The 22,015-nt window shown below is 51.4% G+C and overlaps 1 protein-coding gene across 2 annotated transcripts in view; it reads left to right on the top strand.

Moving 5' to 3' along the window:
- COL5A3 (collagen type V alpha 3 chain) overlaps nt 1-22,015 on the top strand; it is a 45,145-nt gene that overhangs the window by 1,740 nt on the left and 21,390 nt on the right. The window contains exons 2-31 of one of the 2 annotated variants that reach the window (XM_065917736.1): nt 2,457-2,618; nt 2,702-2,891; nt 2,967-3,123; nt 4,653-4,757; nt 5,068-5,220; nt 7,836-7,949; nt 8,055-8,198; nt 9,768-9,824; nt 9,897-9,938; nt 10,257-10,319; nt 10,819-10,893; nt 10,995-11,078; nt 11,449-11,505; nt 11,604-11,657; nt 12,182-12,235; nt 13,312-13,365; nt 13,448-13,501; nt 13,686-13,739; nt 14,311-14,355; nt 14,467-14,520; nt 14,718-14,762; nt 15,618-15,671; nt 15,807-15,851; nt 16,986-17,039; nt 17,141-17,185; nt 17,323-17,376; nt 19,042-19,086; nt 19,196-19,249; nt 19,388-19,495; nt 19,920-19,973. In XM_065917736.1, coding sequence (XP_065773808.1) covers nt 2,457-2,618; nt 2,702-2,891; nt 2,967-3,123; nt 4,653-4,757; nt 5,068-5,220; nt 7,836-7,949; nt 8,055-8,198; nt 9,768-9,824; nt 9,897-9,938; nt 10,257-10,319; nt 10,819-10,893; nt 10,995-11,078; nt 11,449-11,505; nt 11,604-11,657; nt 12,182-12,235; nt 13,312-13,365; nt 13,448-13,501; nt 13,686-13,739; nt 14,311-14,355; nt 14,467-14,520; nt 14,718-14,762; nt 15,618-15,671; nt 15,807-15,851; nt 16,986-17,039; nt 17,141-17,185; nt 17,323-17,376; nt 19,042-19,086; nt 19,196-19,249; nt 19,388-19,495; nt 19,920-19,973 — 2,330 coding nt within the window. The remainder of the gene's footprint in view (nt 1-2,456; nt 2,619-2,701; nt 2,892-2,966; nt 3,124-4,652; nt 4,758-5,067; nt 5,221-7,835; nt 7,950-8,054; nt 8,199-9,767; nt 9,825-9,896; nt 9,939-10,256; nt 10,320-10,818; nt 10,894-10,994; nt 11,079-11,448; nt 11,506-11,603; nt 11,658-12,181; nt 12,236-13,311; nt 13,366-13,447; nt 13,502-13,685; nt 13,740-14,310; nt 14,356-14,466; nt 14,521-14,717; nt 14,763-15,617; nt 15,672-15,806; nt 15,852-16,985; nt 17,040-17,140; nt 17,186-17,322; nt 17,377-19,041; nt 19,087-19,195; nt 19,250-19,387; nt 19,496-19,919; nt 19,974-22,015) is intronic. The other variant, XM_065917737.1, reaches the window with a different exon arrangement.

Raw genomic sequence — 22,015 nt, 5'->3', positions numbered from 1 at the left:
CAGAACAAGTCAAAGAACTGCACCTAAACACTCCATCATAGGCCAAATACTCTCAGACATAGACACACCACAAAGTGCTCCGTCAGCTAGTCCCTGGACCATACAGAGTCCTACACATGCTTGCAGTCTCACCCACATACACTATAGCACGTATACACATTTGCACATTCATATCTAAGCTCCCCTACACATCTGAGGGGTCCCAGCCATGTCCCAGCCTGATCCCTGCCTGCCTCCCTCCACATCCTAGACCCCGCCAGCATCTCCCTGGGGTCCTCACGAGCACCCGGGTGAGTCTGTGGGGAGAAGGGCAAGCTGGGTGCTTGACAGACCCCCAGCTCCTGGCCCTGCAGGCAGAACTCAATGCCGCTTGTGTATTTCCTTGTCAGCAAGCCAGCCATGAAAAGAAAGGGCAGTTAGTTTCTGAAAGGCCATGACAGAAGGAACACAGATTGAAGGAGGAGACATTTGGGTTAGATGACGGAGAAGACTTTTAAAACGTGATTGAGCAGTTGGTCGAGGGGAGATCCTTCTGAGTCTGGGTGAAAGGAGAGGCTGGGAGAGCCACACTGGGTGGAATCATGGATCTCAGCCCTCCCTGAGGCTTCAGCCTGGAGAGAGGGCAGCTGGGCTGATCATTCCACCCAGGAGTGACCCTTGTGGTTAGAAGAGCCTGGGAGTCCAGATCTTAGCCCCAGGGGGCTGTAACCCAAATACCTCTTAATGACAGCCCAGCCACAGAACAGGCAATTCAGGCAATTAAAGTTGGGGCTGGTGGAAACAGCAGAGTTGGGGGGGAGTGGGTATGGGGAGAGAGAGAGAGAGAGAGGAGAGAGAGAGGAGAGAGATAGGGAGAGTAATCCACACACACAGATAGAGAGAGGCCAGAGAAAAACAGATGTGAGAACCAGGGAAGTACCAAGAGACAGAGACAGAGAGAGCTAGAGAGTGAGAGAGAGCGTGAGTTAGCGAAAGAGAGAGGGAGAGGGACTGATTCAGAGCTGGACACAGAGAGTGGGATGGGGAGAAGGCCGGGAGGGGGAGAGAAGGAAAACTAGCAGAAGAAGTTTGGGGCGAGAGAGAGCTGAGGTTGGAACAGGGCTCTGCAGAGTCTGGTGAATGCAGGATCTGACCCAGGAGGAGCGGGGATGGGAAGCCCACATCTGAGCCCTGATCTCCCCCACGTCTGGCCCCTCATCCTGGCTCCCCAATGGTGAGCTCAGCTGAGCCGCCCCCAGGGTGAGGTCATGGCAGATTCAGCAGAATCTGGCTCCTGCCAAGAGGCTGGGTCAGGGGGTCAGTGGGGCAGTCTACTGAGGGGAGGGGGATCAGGCAGGGGCTTTGGGCCCAGGGGAGGACCCCGCCCACCCTTGCCCAAGCCATGTGGTTCTACTTAGCACTGGCCAGGCTGCGCCGGGTGGGGCTGGCAGGACAGCCTGGGTTAGGATCTGATTGGACAAATCTCTTCCTTTGCTGGGATGAGAGGGAGAGGGTCAGAAGGAGGAAGTCAGGAGGTTATCAGGGAGAGGTGGTCAGAGGAGAGAAGGTCAGAGAGGGTGATAAAATGGGGAGGTCACGTGTTGGAATAGACTGGGATAGGCAGAGCAAAGAGGTCGGGCGTAGTCAGAAGGAGATGGCCAGGGTCAGGCAGAGAAAGGTCAGAGGGCATGGCCAGAAATCAGTGGGGATCACATAAAATGTGGTCAGAGGGAAGAGATCCAAAGTGGCAGTGGTCAAAGAGAGGAAGTCCTGGGTGATGGTGGTCAGAGAAAGAAGCCAGGAGAGGTGGTGGTCAGAGAGAGATCATGGGGGAAGGTGGTCAGAGGGAGGAGGTCATGGGGGAAGGTGGTCAGAGGGGGGAGTTCGTGGGTGATGGTGGCCAGAGGAAGAAGCCAGGAGAGGTGGTGGTCAGAGAGAGATCATGGGGGAAGGTGGTCAGAGGGAGGAGGCCGTGGGTGATGGTGGCCAGAGGGAGGAGGTCATGGGTGAAGGTTGTCAGAGGAAGTCATGGATGAGCGTGGTCAGAGGGAGGAGGTCAGAGGGAGCAGAGCCAAGGGAAGAGGTAGGAAGAACATACAGAAGGAGCCCCTCCTCTCGAAGCGGGTTTCCCCTGGCAAGGGGACTTCAGGCCCGGGAAGCAGCCCCAGGGACCTGGTGCGGGGGAGTGTGGAGAGGGGGACTGCCTGGCTCTGGGGCTCAGGCCAGGAAGCTTTGATTCATCCCAGAACTAGGTCAGCTTTTTTTTCTCTTCTCACCAAAAACCAAGGGAAAAAAACAGGAGTCAACAGGCTGATGAGGCCGGAACAGCTGTGCAGGGGTGAGGGGAGCATGGGTCCCAGGCCGGCTCCTTCCCCCTGACCCATAAACACCGTTGGGGGTGCGGAGTCCTCCAAACTGGAGCTGGTCACACAGGGTCCTGGGCTTGTTCTGACCGCCCCGCACCCCGGCTTCTTTAGCAGATCCTGTGGACGTGCTGAAAGCGCTGGGCGTGCGGGGGGGCCAGGCTGGGATCCCTGAGGGACCCGGCCTCTGCCCCCAGAGGGTCCCGGAGGGCGACCGAGCGTTCCGGGTGGGCAAGACCAGCACGCTTGGTGTCCCCACGCAGGAGCTCTTCCAAGGTGAGTCGGGGCCAGAGGGGCTGTGGGTCATCCTGGGAGCCGGGGTCACAGCATGACCTGCCTCCTCCCCTCTGCCCTCCCAGATGGGCACTTTCCTGAGAACTTCTCCATCCTGATCACTCTGCGGGGCCAGCCAGCCAACCGTTCTGTCCTTCTGTCCGTCTACGATGAGGGCGGCATCCGGCAGCTGGGCTTGGCCTTGGGGCCAGCTCTGGACCTCCTAGGTGATTCCTTCAGCCCCCTCCCCCAGCAGGTCAACCTCACGGACGGCAGGTGAATATGGGGAGCGTGGGGGGTCCCGGGAGGGGGGGTGAGGAGCACCCGCCCACTGAGACTGTGCGCTTGCAGGTGGCATCGTGTGGCAGTCAGTGTGGACGGTGGGATGGTGACCCTGGTGGCTGATTGTGAACCTCAGCTCCCCATATTGGCTCAGGGACCTCGATTCATCAGCACAGCGGGACTCACTGTGCTGGGGACCCAGGACCTTGGAGAGGAGACTTTTGAGGTAGCCTTTCAGGGATTGGGCTTCCCTCATAGCTCAGTTGGTAAAGAATCCACCTGCAATGCAGGAGACCCCGGTTTGATTCCTGGGTCAGGAAGATCTGGAGAGGGGATAGGCTACTCACTCCAGTATTCTTAGGCTTTCTTTGTGACTCAGCTGGTAAAGAATCCGCCTGCAATGTGGGAGACCTGGGTTCGATCCCTGGGTGGGGAAGATCCCCTGAAGAAGGGAAAGGTTACCCACTCCAGTATTCTGGCCTGGAGAATTCCATGGACTGTATAGTGCATGGGATCGCAAAGAGTCAGACACGACTGAGTGACTTTCACTTCACTTCACTTCAGTGATGGGGAAACTGAGGCAGAGGGCTGAAGGGAGGTTTGTCTGCAGCCTGAATCTGACGAAGAGATCAGAGAAGGGAACTATCCAGCTTCAATTCAGCACCAGGAAGCTGAGAGAAGGAAGCCCCTCACGTCGCAGTGCATCTTTGGTGTGTGTCTGTGAGACTGTAAAACAACGAATCCATCATTTGAGATGGTGCATACTGGGCTTAGGCTTCCCAGATGGCACAGTAGTAAAGAACCTGCCCGGCAATGCAGGAGACAAAGGAAATGTGGGTTTGACCCCTGGGTCGAGAAGAGCCCCTGGAGGAGGAAATGGCAACCCACTCCAGTATCTTTGCTTGGAGAATCCCATGGACAGAAGAGCTTATCGGGCTATAGTCCATGGGGTCACAAAGAGTTGGACACGACTGAAGTGACTTAGCATACACACACAAACTTGGCTTATGGTGGGAGGATAAGATTGTGATGTGTGACCATGCTGGTGGTTGTGATGGTGCGTGTTGCCAGCAAGACACGGTGTCCTGAGGCTCTGTGACAGATGTGTTTTCAATGAAGTGATTGTTATGTGTGTCATAAAAATCCAGGTAACTCATCATCCGGTTTTCTTCTTTTTCTAAAAAAAAAAAATGTCTATTTTTATAGCTGTGCTGGGTCTTCGTTGCTGCTGTGGCTACTCTCCAGTTGCAGCCCATGGGCTTCTCCTTGTGGTGGCTTTTCTCACTGGGGAACACGGGCTCCAGGGCATGGGGGCTTTAGTAGTTGTGATGCATGGGTTTAGTTTCACTGCAGCATGTTGCATCTTCTTGGACTAGGGATTGAACCCATGTCCCCTGCATTGGCAAATTTTTAGCCACTAGACCACTAGGAAAGTTTTTGTTTCCCTTCTTGTCCCTGGTACCCTGAAGGGTGCCTGACATAGTAGGTCTCACCATGTGCCTGAGAAGACAGGAACAAATGTGCCTCTGATGGGACAGACACTGTGTGGTATAGCTTGTGGTTTGGCATCACCCTGATAAAATCTTCCTGCTCTCAGTTTTGGGGTGCAGAGGAATTTCTGGGGCTGTGGTGGGGCTATCCCTTCCTTATACTTAGTAGTGGTGATTTGAGTGGAAAAACACAAGACCCTGATGCTTGGAGTGGGGATTGGAGTCAGCCTGTGGACCCCTTTGCCAATCCCCACTCTCTCCCCAGGGAGATGTTCAGGAGCTGGTGATAAGCCCAGATCCCCAGGCTGCCTTCCAGGCATGTGAGCGATACCTTCCTGGCTGTGATGACGTGGATCCAGCAGTCACCACGGTGAGTATGGGGCTTGTTCTGAGGTCACTGGCTTAGACAGCCCTGGCTCCAGGTCTCAGGAATAAGTGAATTCTGAGCCCTGTCCATGGGGCTGAGTGACTCTTGCCCTCAAACCATTCCTAGGCATGAATGACTTTGGCCTCCAGTCACATAACTGACCCTTGGCCCCAGATCATATATTGACCTCGACCCCAGTTCCCTGGCTTTAAAACACAGGACCAATGGACCATGTGCCAGCATGACCTCCGGTGATCTGAGTGATGGAACCTCCACTCAGGGACCCTGGATCTGATTGGAATCCTCTCCCCAGGTCCCTCAGGGGGAGCCAGAAATCCCTCCCCCTAGGCGGAAGGGGAAAGGAAAAGGGAAGAAAAAAGGGCGAGGTCGTAAGGGAAAGGGCAGGAAGAAGAAGAACAAGGAAACTCTGGCTGTGAGTCCACCTCCTGGCTCCCTGGAGAACCAGGTAAGGGGTCTGCTCTTTGACCGCCCTGCTTCTGGCCCCTGATCCCCACTGATCCCTTGTGCCTCATCCAGGGTTCCCCTCTCTGGTCCCCAGTCCCTGACTTTTGACTTCCCTCAGCTGACCAATCACGGTTGGGGAGGTTGATCCTGTCTTAGGAGCTCTCTCATGTCTTCCTCCCAACCTCCAGTTCTGGGGGTGGGGGTGCTGGAGGGAGGGGGCACACCCAGGTGAGTACATTATTATTAGAGGGTTCTTGTGAGGGCTACTGTTTAAGAAAAGCCACTAGCTGGGTTCAACAATGGGTTTGTTGGTGCATCGTTGTTTGGTGTTGAACTGGTTGGGGTTATTCAATGAAGGGTCACTCACTGGGGGGACTCATTGGAAAAGACCCTGATGGTAGAAAAGACTGACTGAAAGCAAAAGGAGAAGGGGATGGCAGAGGATGAGATGGTTAGATATCATCACTGACTCAATGGACATGAATTTGAGCAAATTCCAGGATATAATGGTGGATGGAGTTGCCTGGTCTTCTAACATCCATGGGGTTTCAAAGTGTTGGACATGACTTGATGACTGAACAGCAACAATAGCAATTAGGGGCACACTATTTGGATTCCCTGATAGAGGTTACTGGTTGAGATGGGTTACTGTAAGGAGATATTTATTAAGGTTGATGTTTGGGGGGTTCTAGTTGGAGGTCATTCTTGGAAGCCATTGATGGAGGCCACTGTTGGTGTTATTGGTGTCACTAGTTTAGAGCTAATGGTGGGGGAGTGTCATTGCTGAGAATCACTAATTGGGGAAGTCACCAGTGGGAGATAATTGATTAGAAAGCACTAGTGGGGTCACCAGTTAGAATCACTAGTTGGGGAGTGATTTTTGGAGGATCATGGATGACATAATTAATTTGGGAGTCCCTGATGGGTAATTATTTGGGAAGTCATTGATGGGTCATTGGTTAATGAAATTACTGTCTGGGGGGGTCATTGGTTGGAGAGCACTAGTTGAGTTCACTTGTGGGTATTTGTTGTTGGAAGATCACTGGTTAGGAGGATTCATTGGTTAGGGGGTCACTGGTTAGTACTTCTTGTCATTGGTCATTGGTTGGGGAGGACACTGAAAGAGTAACTGGTTGGGGTCATTGATGGACGTCATTAATTGGGGGGCCAGTGATGGGTGACTGGTTATAGGAATACCTGGTGGAAGATCAATGATACAGATTATTAGGAGGTGTTTTGGTTAGTCATTGATTAGGATTCTTAATGGGGGTCACTGATCACAGATTATTAATTGGAGGGTCACTAAATTGGGCTTCCCAAATGGAGCTAGTGGTAAAGAACCCACCTACCAATGCAGGAGACGCAAATTTGATCCCTGGGTTGGGAAGATCCCCTGGAGGAAGAAATGCCAACCTGCTCCAGTATTCTTGCTTGGAGGACCCCATGGACAGGGGAGCCTGGCAGGCTCCATGGGGTCAGAAAGAGTCGGATACGACTGAAGCGACTTAGCATGCATGCATGCAATGGGTCACGACTGTGGGAATAATTGGGGGCCATCGATGGTGGTCATCAGTTGGCAGGGCCACTGTGTAGGTGTCCCTGGTGGGTGCCCTTTGTTGGGGTCCTTGATTGTAGGGTCACCGATGGCATTACATCTGTTCTCAGCATCAGTGTGGAGAAAGAGGTTAGCACTTCAGCCTAGAACAGAGATGCCAGGACTATTCTACCTTCCTCAGCATCAGCCCTTCACCTGGGCCGCCACCACCCGCTTTGCACCCTGACCCAGTTCCTTTGCAGCTGTCTGGGCCAGCAGGAGCTCGAACTCCCCCTCTGACTGCAGCCTGGCTGGCTGACCGCTGAGCTCTGCCTTGGGAGCAGACACATGGGCAAGGCTTCCGGGAGTCTGGCCCTGAGTGCTGGACATTGACCTTGACCACTGGGCTTCGGCCAGCCCCGTCTGTCCTCCACATACGAGGGCTCCCCCTGCTGGCTGTCCTCATCCAGCCAGCACACCTTGGCCTCCACAGGCCTGCGGGTGCCCCATACACCTCTGATGTTTTCTGAGAACCCACCTCTATCCCCCTCCCTGGACTGAGTGCTCTGGGAGACAGGGTCTGTCTCTTCCTTCACCTCTCTTTTGCCTTTCTTTTTTTAAAGTATCTTCCCTTTTCACCTTAAAAATTATTTATTTATTTGTTCACGTGCCTTGTCTTAGGCTTCCCTGATGGCTCAGATGGTAAAGAATATGCCCAGAATGTGGGAGACCCGGGTTTGATCCCTGGGTTGGAAAGTTCCCCTGGAGAAGGAAATGTCAACCCACTCCAGTGTTCTTGCCTGGAGAATCCCATGGACAGGGGAGCCCGATGGGCTGCAGTCCATGGGATCGCAAAGAGTCGGACACAGTTGAGTGACTAACACTTTCGCTGTCCTAGCTGGGGCACATGGGATCTTTCTTAGTTGCAGCATGTGGGGTCTAGTTCTCTGAGCAGGGATTGAATCTGGGCCCCCTGCATTGTGAGTGCAGAATCTCAGCCACTGGACCACGAGGGAAGTACCCTCCCTTCCACCTTGATTGTCCTGGCCCCAGACCCGATACTCTCTCTGTCCTTCCTCCAGACCTCCACTGACATCCCCAAGACAGAGTCACCAGAACCAACTCTGTCTCCAACTCCCATGCCTATGGTCATCACCACAGCTGTGACCTTTGGTAGCAATGTCACCATCCTAGAGGTTGGTGGGAAGTGGACGGGGCTGGAAGGGAAGGTCCTGGGGTGGTGGTGGCGGCAGACAATGAAGAGGTCAGGGGCAAACTTTGGTCTGTTCCAATGTCCTCAGGAGGCCCTGGACCCTGACAATGAAACTGAACTGGAGACCCTGGAGACTGAGTTAGCCAGAGAAGATGAAGAAGGTGGTCCCCCCATGGGCCCCCACTTCCGGGCAGCAGAACAGTCATGGGATACTGAGTTCCAGATCTTTCCTGTGAGTCGGGGTGGCTTAGGTGCAGGGACTCCTTCCGGGAGTCACACATGGCCACATTCTCTTTTTGGTTTTCTTTGATCTTGCCTAGAATGCCTTCCCACCACCCCAGTGCAGTTGACAAATATTTATCTACAGATACTGTGCTAATGTGACAGGCATTGTGCTAATGAATGGCTCTGTGGGTAGGGTGATTCATTTGGCTTTTAGTCTAGGCATGATAAGAAGCCCCTGGAGAGGGAACATGAGTTTTCAAAGCTCTCTCTGGTGCTGAATAGCCTATGGACTGTAGGGGGAGCCAGAAGGGCAGCAGGGAAACTAGCGGTCTATGCAAAAGGAGAATCCCATGGAGAGAAGAGCCTGGCCCGCTACAGTCCACGGAATCGCAAAGAGTAGGACATGTCTGAGTGATTAATACACACACACATACAGAATAGGAAGTGGTAACCTGGATGAGAGTGGTGGTCGTGGCGGGGGGCAGGGGGGGTGGATAGAGACAAGTGGACTGATTTGAACCATGCCCAATTTTGCTCTTGCTGCTGAAGGTGAAGAAAGATGCTAAGATGACTGGGTAGATGCATGGTGGCCCCACTGAGTAAGATGGGGAAGCCTGAAGGAGGAGCAGGTGGAAAGTGTCAATGATCTTATTTTGGACGTGCTAAATTGGCAACCAGTCTTGCCAGGCTCAGTGGTAAAGAACCACTCAGTGGCTCAGTGGTAAAGAACCCTCCTGCCAGTGCAGGAGACACTGATTTGATCACTGGATTGGGAAGATCCCCTGGAGAAGGAAATGGCAACCCTCTCCCATATTCTTGCCTGGAAAATCCCATGGACAGAGGAGCCTGGTGGGAGCTACGGTCCATGGGATCCCAGAGAGTCATACTTGACTGAGCGACTAAAGAACAACAATGACAAATTGGCAATCCTTGTTCAGTTGTCAGTGCAAGTGATTGGTTAGAAAATTCTGGAGCTCAAGGGGTGGTCTAGACTGGAGATAAAGACTTAGAACTCACTAGCAGAGAGATTCTATCTATAGTCCAGGGATTGGAGGAGATTGTCTAGAAAAATACTGCAGATAGGGAAGGCATCTCGGTTTTAGCCTTGATGTTGGACAGGGAAGAAGGTGAATAATCCTAACCATCTTACCCTGAGTGCTTGTGATGTTCTAAGCATTGTTTTAACTTCTTCATCCTCCCGTGGGATGTATAGAGTAGGCTTTGACCCATGAACTTTGCAGGTGAGTCTGCAGGAGTTGAATAAGTCTGCACAAGTTAAATAAGTTGAATAAGTGAGGGGCAGTTCCAGGATTAAGATCCCACAGCATGCCCCAGAGTTCATGGTCTTCACCTTGCTGCAGCACGGTCAGCTCAAAACTGGAAACTGAGCTGCTTGAAACATATTGGTTGAAGAAAGAACAACAGAGGCAGCTCAGAGAATGGACTCTGCATGCATGGACGCATGCATGGATGCATGCATGTGTGTATGTGTGTGTGTTAGGTGTGAAGTCAGTTAGCTGAGAGTCCTGTGTCTGAGTTCCAGGCTCATCTCTTTTCTTTCCACCCCCTGACCCAGGGTGCTGGAGAAAAAGGAGAAAAAGGAGAAAAAGGAGAACCGGCCGTGGTCGAACAGGTAAGGGGTCTGGGGCTGGCAGAGTTGCAGGGGTATGGGCAAGAATGGGGGTCACACTCCTTTCTCCCCCAGGGACAGCAGTTTGAAGGACCCCCAGGAGCCCCGGGACCCCGCGTGAGTCATGACTGCATTCCCCTCTTACTGTCTTTTACTTCCAGTTGGGGTGTTTGATCTCCCAGGGTGGGGAGTCGGAGTGTAATGTTGCCAGATGGTTCAAAGGCTGTTAATATTTGAGGCTGAAAAGATGAATAAAAAAAGGGATTGAGAGGTAAAGTTGGAGCTATATATGGATCAGCATAGCATTGAGGGGCCAGGAGTGGCTCAGCGATGGGGTAGGAAGGTCAACACGGGGCCGAGGTCAGTGGTGGGCTGCAAGTCTCCTTGGCTCAGACTTTGCACTTCTCATGACCTCTGTTCCTCTGTCCACAACAGGGGGTGGTTGGCCCCTCAGGCCCTCCTGGTCCCCCAGGATTCCCTGGAGACCGTGGTCTACCGGTAAGAGAGTCTTTCTGGCATGTAACCTTCAGGGGAAGGGAGATTTCAAGCTGTGGAGCTGAAGCTGGGAGCATGGCTGGGGCTAGGGACATCACCTTGGGGCTGGCCCTGACCCCTCCTGCTCATCTTTCTCCCCATTTGTGAATTGCCATCTGGCTCCTCTTCCATCCTGGGGGTGGGGCTGTCCCCTGCTTTTCTCCTTCTGACTCTATCTTTGAGTGTTTTCCATCTCTTTCTCTCTGTATCTGTTTCCTCATCTCTCTTTCACCTGTCTCCTTCCTGTTTCTCTCTCTTTCACTTTTCATCACTCTCCCTCCCTCCTTCCATTTTTGTTTGTCTTGTCTTCTGTGTCTTCTCTCCCTGCCTCTCTCTCCATCTCTCTGCCTGCACCTCTGTCTCTCTGCCTCTCTTCTGCTCTATTTCTCTCTGTCCCCTCCTTCCCCTATCTTTTGCTCCATCTCTCTATCTCCATCCCTCTGTGTCTCTCTTCCTCTCTCAGGGCCCTGCTGGCCTCCCAGGCATCCCTGGTATTGATGGGATCCGGGGTCTCCCAGGCACTGTGATCATGATACCGGTAAGAGGGAGACAGGCTGGCACAGCCTTGGGGAGTGGAGTCCTGACCCAGGACGTGGGGACCTCTTGTAGAAGTTACCCTCACTACTAGTTGCCCTGTAGTTCCAGTTTGCAAGAGGCTCTCACAAAGGACCCCCAGTATCCTTCCAGCAAGCCCAGGCTCAGGCTGTCCTGCAACAGGCTCAGGTGAGGGGAGGATAATCCAGGGACTGTTGGGGGGCGGGGCTTCCCCGTTGGCTCAGCGGTAAAGAATCTGCCTGTAATTCGGGAGATGTGGGTTTGATCCCTGGGTCAGAAAGATCCCTTGGAGAGGGGAATTGCAATCCACTCAGGTATTCTTGCCTGGAGAATTCCATGGACAGAGGAGCCTGGCAGGCTACTGTCCATGAAGTAGAATGCTGCTGAGCACGCATGTCAGGAGGTAATGGGAGGGCATTGGGAGAATGACAAAGATGGGAGACAGTGAACAGTCAGGAGAAGGTGGATATTTAACTCTTGATGATGATTTTGTGGGGGTGTGGAAGACCTGAGGCTCTGTTCCCTTCTGTCTCTCCAGCTGTCTATGAAAGGCCCTCCTGGCCCGGTGGGGCTCACTGGACGCCCAGGCCCCGTGGTGAGTAAGGAGGCTGCATGGAAGAGGGGACACACCTGTGGAGATGACTCTAACTCAAACTCCCTCTAAGTACATCACCCTATCTTTCTTCCTCCAAGGGTCTCCCTGGGTATCCAGGTCTGAAAGGAGAGATGGGGGAAATGGGGCCACAGGTGAGATTGGTGGGGTGAGGGGCAGGGTGGATGGGAAGGGTCTTCTCCCGCGGCTATAGGATAAAGTGCCAGTTGGGGAAAATGGCAAAAGGGCTGTGATACACTTGGAATTACTGCCTTTTTGATGTTTGAAATTGTGGGGCTGGAGAATCCCTTGGAAAGCAAGGAGATCAAACTAGTCAATCCTAAAGGAAATCAACCCTGAATATTTGTTCGAAGGACTGATCCTGAAGCTGAAGCTCCAATAACCACCTAATTCGAAGAGCCAGCTCATTAGGAAAGATACTGATGTTGGGAAAGATTGAAGGCAGGAGGAGAAAGGGGCAACAGAGGATAAGATGGTTGGATAGCATCACAAACTTGATGGACATGAGTTTGAATAAAATTCAGAAGGACAAGGAAGCCTGGTGTGCTGCAGTCCATGGGGTCACAAAGAGTCAGTGACTGAACACAGCAGGGAATGACTTAAACTAAGCCCTGACTCTTTGTTATTCTTTTTCTGCCTCCTTCTCTTTCTCTTCTAGGGTCCCCGAGGGCTTCAGGGACCTCATGGACCCCCTGGCCGAGAGGGAAAGATGGTGAGTGATTCGTAGGTCTTCAGGTCATCCCTTAGCCATCTCTCAGCACCCAACATGAGCCTCGGCTCTGTGCTCACGGTCTGCTGGTGTCATTGTTGGGATCAAAACACTGAGGACAGGCAATGGCGGTCCACTGAGGATTATGGACTGCCGTTGCCATCAAGGGTGACAGGAAGCTGGTCAGGTCACAAAGTCAGGGAGGACCAGCTGAGGAATGATGCTTGAGCTGAGATTTGAGGTATAACCAGGGAAACAGGAGAGGAAGGGCATTCCAAGCAAAGGAACAGCACGTGCAAAAGGCAAGACTGGCCCATTGGGGGAAATGATAATCCCAGACAGTATTAACGTTTCATGGGGAACATACAGCAAGAAGAATAATGGAGACTGAAGATGAGAGTTTTTTTTTTTTTTTTTTTAAATATACTCTTTCTTCTCTTTTTAAAACATTAATTATTAGTAATTTTTCTGACTCCACTGGGTCTTCGTTGCTGTGGAGGGCTTTCTCCAATTGCAATGAGCTTGAGCTACTCTCTAGTTGTGGTGCACAAGCTTCTCGTTGTGGTGGCGTCTCTCATTGTGGAGCACAGGCTCTCGGGCCCACGGGCTTCAGTGGTTGTAGCTCATGGGCTCTAGAGCTCAGGCTCGGTAGTTCTGGTACACAGGCTTAGTTGCACTGTGGCATGTTGGATCTTCCTGGACCCGGGATCAATTCTCAACCACTGGACCAAAAAGGAATTCTTTTTTTTTTTTTTTTTTAAACATTTTATTTTTTGGCCATGCGGTATTTGGGATCTTAGTTCCCCAGTCAGAGATGGAACCCTTGCCCCTGCAGTGGAAGCATGGAGCCCCAACCACTGGACTGCCAGGGAATTCCCTGAAGATGAGGGTTCTTCATTTTGGTGATGCTGGTAACTTGGACTAGAGAAAGGGCACTAGGGATAAAGACTAATGGATGTGTGTGAGATATACTTGAGAGGTTCAGTTAGTACAGAGAGAAACCCCAGCACAAAGGACTGCATGAGGAAGGTACTCCGTACATGGCAGTAGACATCTTGACCCTGTCACCTCCCCCACAGGGCCGCCCTGGAGCAGAGGGGGCTCGGGGCCTCCCAGGCGCCACAGGACCTAAGGTAGGTGATGTGGTCAGGACTGGGACTTGGAGGGACTGTCGGGGTAGAGGATTCAAGGCTCAGATGGTGTCTCTCTGTGCAGGGCGATCGGGGCTTTGATGGCCTGCCAGGGCTGCCTGGTGAGAAGGGCCAAAGGGTGAGTGTGTGTGAGGCCCCTCCCCACATCCAAGCCCACCCCCCGCCCCATACTCACCCTCAATATCAGAGCCTCCATCCCTGTGTCTGAGTGCTCCCCCCTCACACTCCATCTCCCTTCCTTGGGGACTGGTCTCTACCCTCATCTTTTGACTCTGAATGGCCCTCTGTGTTCCCCACTGCAGGGTGACTTTGGTTATGTGGGGAAACCTGGTCCCCCGGGAGAGGATGGGCAGAAGGTAAGTTTGGAAGCAAGTTAGGGGGTTTGGAAGCCAGAAAGCCAAAATGAGGGAAATAGAGCATTCAGGAGACTGGGGGAGGGGTGAAGATCTGCACTGGAGAGTCAGGAGGTCCCATTAGGGCCTCAAAAAGACAGATGGAGAGTTGGGGGTTAGTACTAGAGTTACTGGGCTTCCCCTACGGCTCAGCGGTAAAGAATCCACCTGCCAATGCAGAAGACTGGGTTCCATCCTGGGTCGGGAACATCCCCTGGAGGAGGAAATGGCAACCCACTCCAATATTCTTGCCTGGGAAATCCCAGGGACAGAGGAGCCTGGAGACTGTGGGGTCACAAAAGAGTCAGACTTGACTTAGAGACTAAACAACAACTAGAGTTCAGAGATGAGGCCCAGGACTGCAGGTCCAGGACTGGGGTCACGGGCCTGAATTTCAAATCACGTACACCCAGTTGGGTGGACTCTGCCGCAAGTTCTAACTCTGAGATGCCCTGGAAGGGGCTGCCCAGATGAGGGAAGGTGATTCTCTGAAGGTTATACCCCTGCCTCCCCAAGTGATGCCGTTTTCCCACAGGGAGCAGAGGGACCTCCGGGGCCCACTGGCCAGGCGGGGGAGCCGGTGAGTATGAGGGACCCCTGGACTGCTTGTCTGACACAGAGGAGGGAGGCAGGCCTCCTCTGGCCTCAGAACAGGGATGCTGGATTGACATTAGTTCCCGCTTCCTTGCAGGGCCCCCGAGGACTGATTGGCCCTAGAGGCTCCCCCGGACCCCTGGGACGTCCGGTGAGAATGTCTCTGTCTTTCTACATCCCTGCTTGTCCTTGCCTCACCTTTATCTCCTCTGCATGTCCATTCCTTGCTGCCTGGCTTCTCTGCCCACTCACCGTTCCCCCTGAGCCTCTCAGCGTCTCAGACGCAGGCTGAGATGCAGGCTGAGACCACGTGTGCCTGCCCTGGTCTCACACCCTCTCCTCCCCCAGGGCGTGATTGGAAGTGATGGTGCTCCAGGTGCCAAAGGAAATGTGGTATGTGTTCCAACACCTGCTGCTTTCTTTCTTTCTTGATTTTTGGCTGCACTCAGTCTTTGTTGCTGCATGGGCTTTTTTCTAGTTGCGGCAAGTGGGGGTTACTCTCTACTTGCGGTGCACAGACTTCTCATTGAGGTGGCTTGTCTTGTTGCAGAGCACGGACGGGCTCCAGGCGCATAGGCTGCAGTAGGTGCAGCACGTGGACTCCGTAGTTACGGCTCCCGGGCTCTTAGAGCGCAGGCTCTATAGCCGTGGTGCGTGGGCTTAGATGCTCCTTGCCATGTGGGATCTTCCCAGATCAGGGATCCAACCTGTGTCTCCTGCATTGGCAGGTGGATTCTTTACCACTGAGCCGCCAGGGAAGCCCCACCTGATGCTTTCTTTTAAATTAATGAATTAACTAAATTTTTGTCTGTGCTGGGTTTTCATTGCTGGACATAGGCTTTCTCTAGATGTGGCAAGCTGGGGCTACTCTTCACTGTGGTGTGCGGGCTTCTCATTGCGGTGGCTTCTCCTGTTGTGAAGCACAGGCTCTAGACACACGGGCTTCAGTAGTTGGCAGCTCGTGGGCCCTATAGTTCAGGCTTAGTATTTGTGGTGCATGGACTCAGTTGCCCCACGGTACGTGGAATCCTCCTGGACCAGGGATTGAACCCATGCCCCCCCTGCATTGGTTGGTGGGTTCCCATCCACTGTACCTCCAGGGAAGTCCCCCTAATGCTTTCAGACACTCTGACCCTATGACCTCCCGTATCCTTGGCCACTCCCATGACCCCTTCTCTCATTTCAACTTCACTGACACCTCAACACCACAACCCTTCCAGCTTCACAGAATCCTCACTTTCTCTCCAGGGTCCTCCAGGAGAACCAGGCCCCCCAGGACAGCAGGGAAATCCTGGGTCCCAGGTTTGAGCTATTTTTCCAATAAGGGGGTGGTGGTGGTGGTCCATGAATATCATAGACCATTCCTAGCTTCTCCGACTTCTGTACCCACTGTCTCTTTCTAATGCTTTCCCCGTCTCTCTTTTAAAATATCTCCAGGGAATCCCCGGCCCCCAGGGACCCATCGGCACTCCTGGGGAGAAGGTGAGTGACAGCCTTCCTCCCCCATCCTGTCTTTTTCCTTCAACTCTGCCTGCAGGAAAAACTTCCCATTGGGCTCCTTTTGTAAGGGGCCATGGATAATGATCAATTGCAACATTCCCTAAACAAGCTCAGAGTAACCAAGTGTTCTTGTTGGAGAAGGGCTGATTGTGAGAAAAAGACCTTCACAAAGTTTAGAGTACAAGGGGATATTATCAAACACGGGGGAATCTCTCAGACGCCAGAAAGTATTACCAAGATTCATGGGCCAAGAAATCCCTTTCTCTGGGGTCTTGCAGTGTCATCTTTGTTCTTCTGCACATCTGTTTCCATCTCCCCTGGAAGACAGGATTGTTTCTATATACATCTTGAAAAAGTGAAAATGTTAGTCGCTCAGTCATGTCTGATTCTTTCTGACCCCGTGGACTGTAGCCCACTAGGTGCCTCTGGCCACAAGATTCTCCAGGCAAGAATACTGGAGTGGCTTGCCATTCTCTTCTCCAGGGGACCTTCCCAACCCAGAGATCGAACCCATGTCTCACGCGTTCCTGGTGGATTCTTTACCATCTGAGTCTGTTCTTACTGCAGCTTCTATTTCTACACAATCTTGTGCTGCTCTGTCACTATTTCAGTCCCCGGCTCCTTAGGATCTTACAGTTTCTTTACCCAAACCCATCTGATCATAGTTTCTATGAGGCAAGGTGTCGCTTCCCCCAAAATTTCAGCAGAGAGTCTGACTGGCTTAGCTGGGCCAGGATCCCCTCTCTGGATTCATCAACTGTTTGCACAACATAGAGGGGTCACCACATGCCTGTGTAGACCCACCCCTCTTTTGTGGAACTATGGGTTGAAGCAGCTTCTAAGGAAGAAGTCCCCCATCCCAGCATGTCTCTCACACTGTTTTATACCCCTTGCCTGAATTCTCCCAGAAGCAGAGGCTTTCTGAGGCACAGAGAGGGGAGGCAGCTTGTCCAGGGTCATGCAACAAGTTTGGAATTGCTGAGAATAGATTGCTTGACCAGTAGGGTCTGCTTTTTCTCTAACCTTGAGGTAGCTGCATGTCTGAGTAGGGATGTTCCTGGTGGAATGCCAGGCTCTGAGACCCTATATCTCTCCCTATTTTTCATCTTCTTTCAGGGTCCCCCTGGAAACCCAGGAATTCCAGGCATCCCAGGATCTGAAGGCCCTCCGGTGAGAACTAGATTCTGGGAGAAAGAGGAAGGAGAAGGGGGAGGCTTGGGAGTTTGGATGGCAAATCAGGTCTTTGACAACGCAGAACGTCTTTCTCCCAGGGTCACCCAGGTCATGAGGGCCCAACAGGAGAGAAAGGGGCCCAGGTAAGTGACCTGAAGAGGGGCTGATTTGGGGGTGGGGGTTGGCAGGCAGGGCCAGGAGTCTCATGAGAAAAGGGATGAGGGCGCTGGGAACATGGAGGGGGAAGAACAGGTTGACACTGATCTTATCTCCATCTCAGGGTCCAGCAGGGTCAGCAGGCCCTCCGGGCTATCCTGGACCTCGGGGTGTGAAGGTAAGTGAGCTTGGGGCCTGCAGTTAGGGTTGATTCATCAGCACTGGCGTTGGGAAGCCAGCTCCATCAGACACTTGTACAAGCGTGTGAGAGAGGAATCAGCCTGCCAAGCAAGGTGCGGTGGGACCAACCCTGTGAAGTAGGGTGTGTGCTACTTTGAAGCTGAACTGCCAAAGGGTAACATTACAGATAGTTGTCACCTTGCAGTTGAGGACAACCAGCTGAACCCATTTCACTGTTAAGTGCACAGATCACATCCCCAGGTCAACACATTATAATCAAGCAGAGGGTTGTTTTAAAAGCTCAAGTAGATAGCCAGTGGGAATGTGCTGTTTGATGCAGAGAGCTTAAATCAGTGCTCTGTGACAACCTAGATGGGTGGCAAGGGGTGGGAGGTGGGAGGGAAGTTTAAGAGGGAGGGGACATTTGTATACCCATGGCTGATTCAATGGCAGAAACCAACACAACATTGTAAAGCATGTATCCTTCAATTAAAAATAAATTAATTAAAACAAACAAAAGCAACAAAAACTCAAGCCAAGAGCCATACAATCTACAAGCCTAGAAATGCGAGCTGTACTGAATAGAGATTCACTGTTGACCAGCTGTAGGGACATTGTCATTAAAATCTGTGTGGTAGCTAAGTCCAGTTACCTTGTAGCCAAGTATAGGTATCCATTACCTGTAGTCTAAGAACAGAGTTTGGTTGTAGCCAAAAGCCAGCTCCTCACATTTTTGCATTATCGACAAGCTTAGTTACCTTATAACCGAGGAGGTGTAGTTATGTTGTAGCTGGCCATGAAGTCCTGTGGGTGTCCAAGCAGAGTTCCATTGAAAGTCAGGCATGGTTTTCCACACAGAGTTGAAGGCTATGTTTCGGCTGAGTCTAGTTACATGATAGCCATGGTCAGAAAACAATTGCGGTCAAATTCGGTTACACTGTGGTCAATGAATTGCCCCGTGGCTAGAGACAGTCCTGATATTGTCAAAACACATAGTTACATTGTACCCAAGTATAACTTCATTGTAGTCACTGAATTCCATTATAGTGTGTCTCCCTGTGGCTGGAAACAGTCATGCTATTGTTAAAACACAGTTATAGTGTATCCAAGTACAATTTCATTTAACTCACAGAGCTCAGTTAGGCTGTAGCCAAGTGCAGCTTTTCATATGGCCCAAGCCAAGAACTCGGTGTGAGCAGCATCTGGGCTTGCATTGAGCAGTCTCACTGTAGCCAAGCACAGACTCCCCTTGTTGCCAGGCACAGAGTCGCACTGTATCCAGCACAATGGGAAACATTCCTTCGCCTTTAGAATGAAGCTGGGTTCTGGAATGTTCATCCTTTCTCTCCTGCCAGAAGGAACTGTGGACACAGTGTCCCTAGGAGATGGAAATCAATTACTTGGAAATTTGGCCTTCCCTTCACACCCCCACACAGATGACCTTGGGAGGCTGCCAGTGAGAAGGGGCGGGGGAAATGCAACCTCATGCACACCATACTAGTAGACGTTGGGGCAAGATAATTTTCTCTGGGGCTGCTCCCTACCCCCTTCCTCTAGTCCTGCATCCTTTTGGGATTGTCCTGGCTGTTTCAGGCAGAGGACTGAGTTCAGGGCCCTTCTTAAGTAGGGGCAGCGTGGGGACTGAAAGCTTCTTTCTTTTCAGGGTACCTCTGGCAACCGGGGCCTCCAGGGGGAGAAAGGAGAGAGGGTGAGAAAGAAGGGGATTCCTTGGGAGAGGGGAACCCTAATAATGGGGCTCTGACTCTGCCCCTTCGTGAAAGCCTTGACTCCTGATCTCTGTACTGTCTTCCACCCAGGGAGAGGATGGTTTCCCAGGCTTCAAGGGTGATGCGGGGCTTAAAGGAGATCGGGTAAGATGATCTCCAGAGGAGCGGTCTGGTGAATCTGGGGGACTTGGGAAAAAACAGGGAGGAGGTGAACTGGGGCAAAGACAGGGGGCAGGGGTGACAAAGAAGGACTGATATCAGGGTTTTTCCTTTCTGTTCCAGGGGCAACCCGGACCCCCAGGTCCTCGGGGAGAGGATGGTCCTGAAGGGCTAAAGGGGCAGGAAGGGCTGGCTGGTGAGGAGGGGCCCCCAGGCTCAGCTGGGGAGAAGGTGAGTGGACCTGGCCACCCCCCTCTAGTCTTTCCCCAGCTTCCTGCAATCAAGGTGTTCCCTGGCCCTTTGCCTTCAGCCTTCTGTTCTTTTATCTCCAACTTTAGGAAGCTCTCCACTTCTTCACTTCTGCAGCTCAGGATGATAGAGCAATGCCATCCACACTATCTTATTTATATCCCTGTAACCACTACAGGCAATAGATATTTTTTATCCCCATTCTACAGACAAGTAAACTGAGATTTGGAATGGTTGAATGAGCTGTCCAAGGACATGCCCCTAGCAGGCAGGGACCGGGAATTGAACCCATGTTTCCCTGGATCCCACCCTCCTTCCTCTGCCACCATGCCCCAGCCATTCTGCCCTTCCCCTACTGACCCCCAAAATTGCAACCTCTGACTTTTTCCCTACAATTTTTCTGCAGGGCAAGCTTGGAGTGCCGGGTCTCCCAGGTTACCCAGGACGTCCAGGCCCTAAGGTCAGATGCTAGGAGGCGGGTGGTGGGCAAGGGTAGGGTTTAGAGACTGATTAATATCTAGGTTTCTAGGCTGTGGTCTGGGGGTGTGAACTGGCCACCTCATGGGGCACTGAAAGTAAGATGTGGGCTTTGGCATCAAACTTAGGCTCAAATACCCAACCTTATCTGCTAAGTGGCCTTGGGTAAGTCACCCCCTAATACCTGCTAAATGAACTTGAACAAGTCTATTGAGCCATTTTCTCAGTTGCAAAAAGAAGATACCAGCAGTAGCTACCTCATCAATTTGATTATAATAATGTTGATGATTTTGGTGATAATAAATCTGTAGGAACCTTCTTACTGGTATGATTGAGGTTGGCTCAAACAGAAAGTCAGTAAAGAGGAGAATCATAAAAAAACATGCAGCTTACATATCTTGAATTAATTATAACTTAGAATGTATTTATGTAAAAATGTACATTTGGCTGCCAATGTTTTGATGGATGAGGCTATTGGTAAGACATGTCTTTCTGCCTAAGCCACACCCGTATTACATCACTGACGATTTGTAGTTTTTGTTTACATAAAGCAGAGCAGAAAAATCAAAGACATTTAGAAGAAATCCGAGCACAGAATCCTCGAGTTCCATACTTTTGGCGTCCTGTTCTGGCACAGTTATCTTGCGTTTGTGTGTGCTTCAGTTGTGTCTGACTTGTTTCAATCGGATGGACTGTGGCCCGCTAGTCTCTGTCCATGGGATTCTCCAGGCAAGAATGCTGGAGTGGGTTGCCATGCCCTTCTCTAGGGGATCTCCCAGACTCAGGGATGGAACCCGCCTCTCTTATGTCGCCTGCATTGGCGGATGAGTTCTTTACTACTAGCGCCACCTGGGAAGCCCTATAGTTATCTTGCCCATGCCTAATTTGACAGTGATTTTTTAAAAAAAATATTTTTATTTATTCTTTGGCCTTGCTGCGTGGCATGTGGGATCTTAGTTCCCTGACCAGGGATTGAACCCGCATCCCCTGCATTGGAAGCACAGAGTCTTAACCCCTTGACTGCCAGGGAAGTCCCTGATTTTTTTTTAAATTGCTTTCCTTTATATTAAGTCTTTTCCATCTCTCTCTCTCTCTCTTTTTTTTTTTTTTTTTTGGTTGTGCTCTGCGGTTTGCAGGATCTTAGTTCCCAGACCAGGAATTGAACCCAGGCCCTCGGCAGTGAAAGCTTTTCGTCTTAACCACTGAACTGCCAGGGAATTCTTGTCTTTTCCATGTAACTTTGATTTTAGAGATATCTTTCTTTTTCCTTTCTGCATTTCATCAGTTTTCATAAGCTTTCATTAAATCACATGAGTCCATTGGCAAGGGTAACTGCTATAAACAGGTTTGGGAATTAACTCAAGGCACCAAAACTCAGAGCAGAACTCAGCCTGTTGGAGCAGAAATTCCTGGGAGTTCAAAGAAATTCAAAGGCTCATAGCCAAGACAGAGCAGTGTGCCTTGGGCATCAAGCAATGAACACATTACAGGAGGCCAGATGTATCAGTTAAGTTGAAGTCAGTTTTGGGTTGCTAGAATAAAAATGTCTTAGGCTGGATGTTTTAAACATAGAAATTTGTTTTGGAGGCCAAAAGTCTGAGATCAGAGCGCCAGCATGGTTGGATTCTGTGAGGGCTTTCTTCCTGGTTTGTAGATGAACATTTTCTGTCTTTGTCCTCACATAGCGGAGGAAAAGGCCCTGATGCTGGGAAAGATTGAAGGCAAAAGGAGAAGGGGGCGGCAGAGGATGAGATTGTTGGATGGCATCACTGACTCAGTGGACATGAATCTGAGCAAATTCTGGGAGATGGTGAAGGACAGGGAAGCCTGGCATGTTACAGTCCACAGGGTCACAAAAAGTTGAACGTGACTTAGCAACTGAACAACAACAAAGGAGAGAGGGAGGAGACAGAGAGAGATAGATACAGTCCCCTTTCTTTAAAAAGAAAAGGACTTTTTCTTTAAAAAGTCTTCTTTCTTTTTATTTTGTATTGGGGTATAGCCAATTAACAATTTTGTGATAGT

Source organism: Muntiacus reevesi, chromosome 1 (genome assembly GCF_963930625.1).
Source record: "Muntiacus reevesi chromosome 1, mMunRee1.1, whole genome shotgun sequence".
Taxonomy (NCBI): Eukaryota; Metazoa; Chordata; class Mammalia; order Artiodactyla; family Cervidae; genus Muntiacus; species Muntiacus reevesi.
Note: the sequence above shows the minus strand (reverse complement) of the source record. Positions and strands in the feature narration are given on the sequence as shown.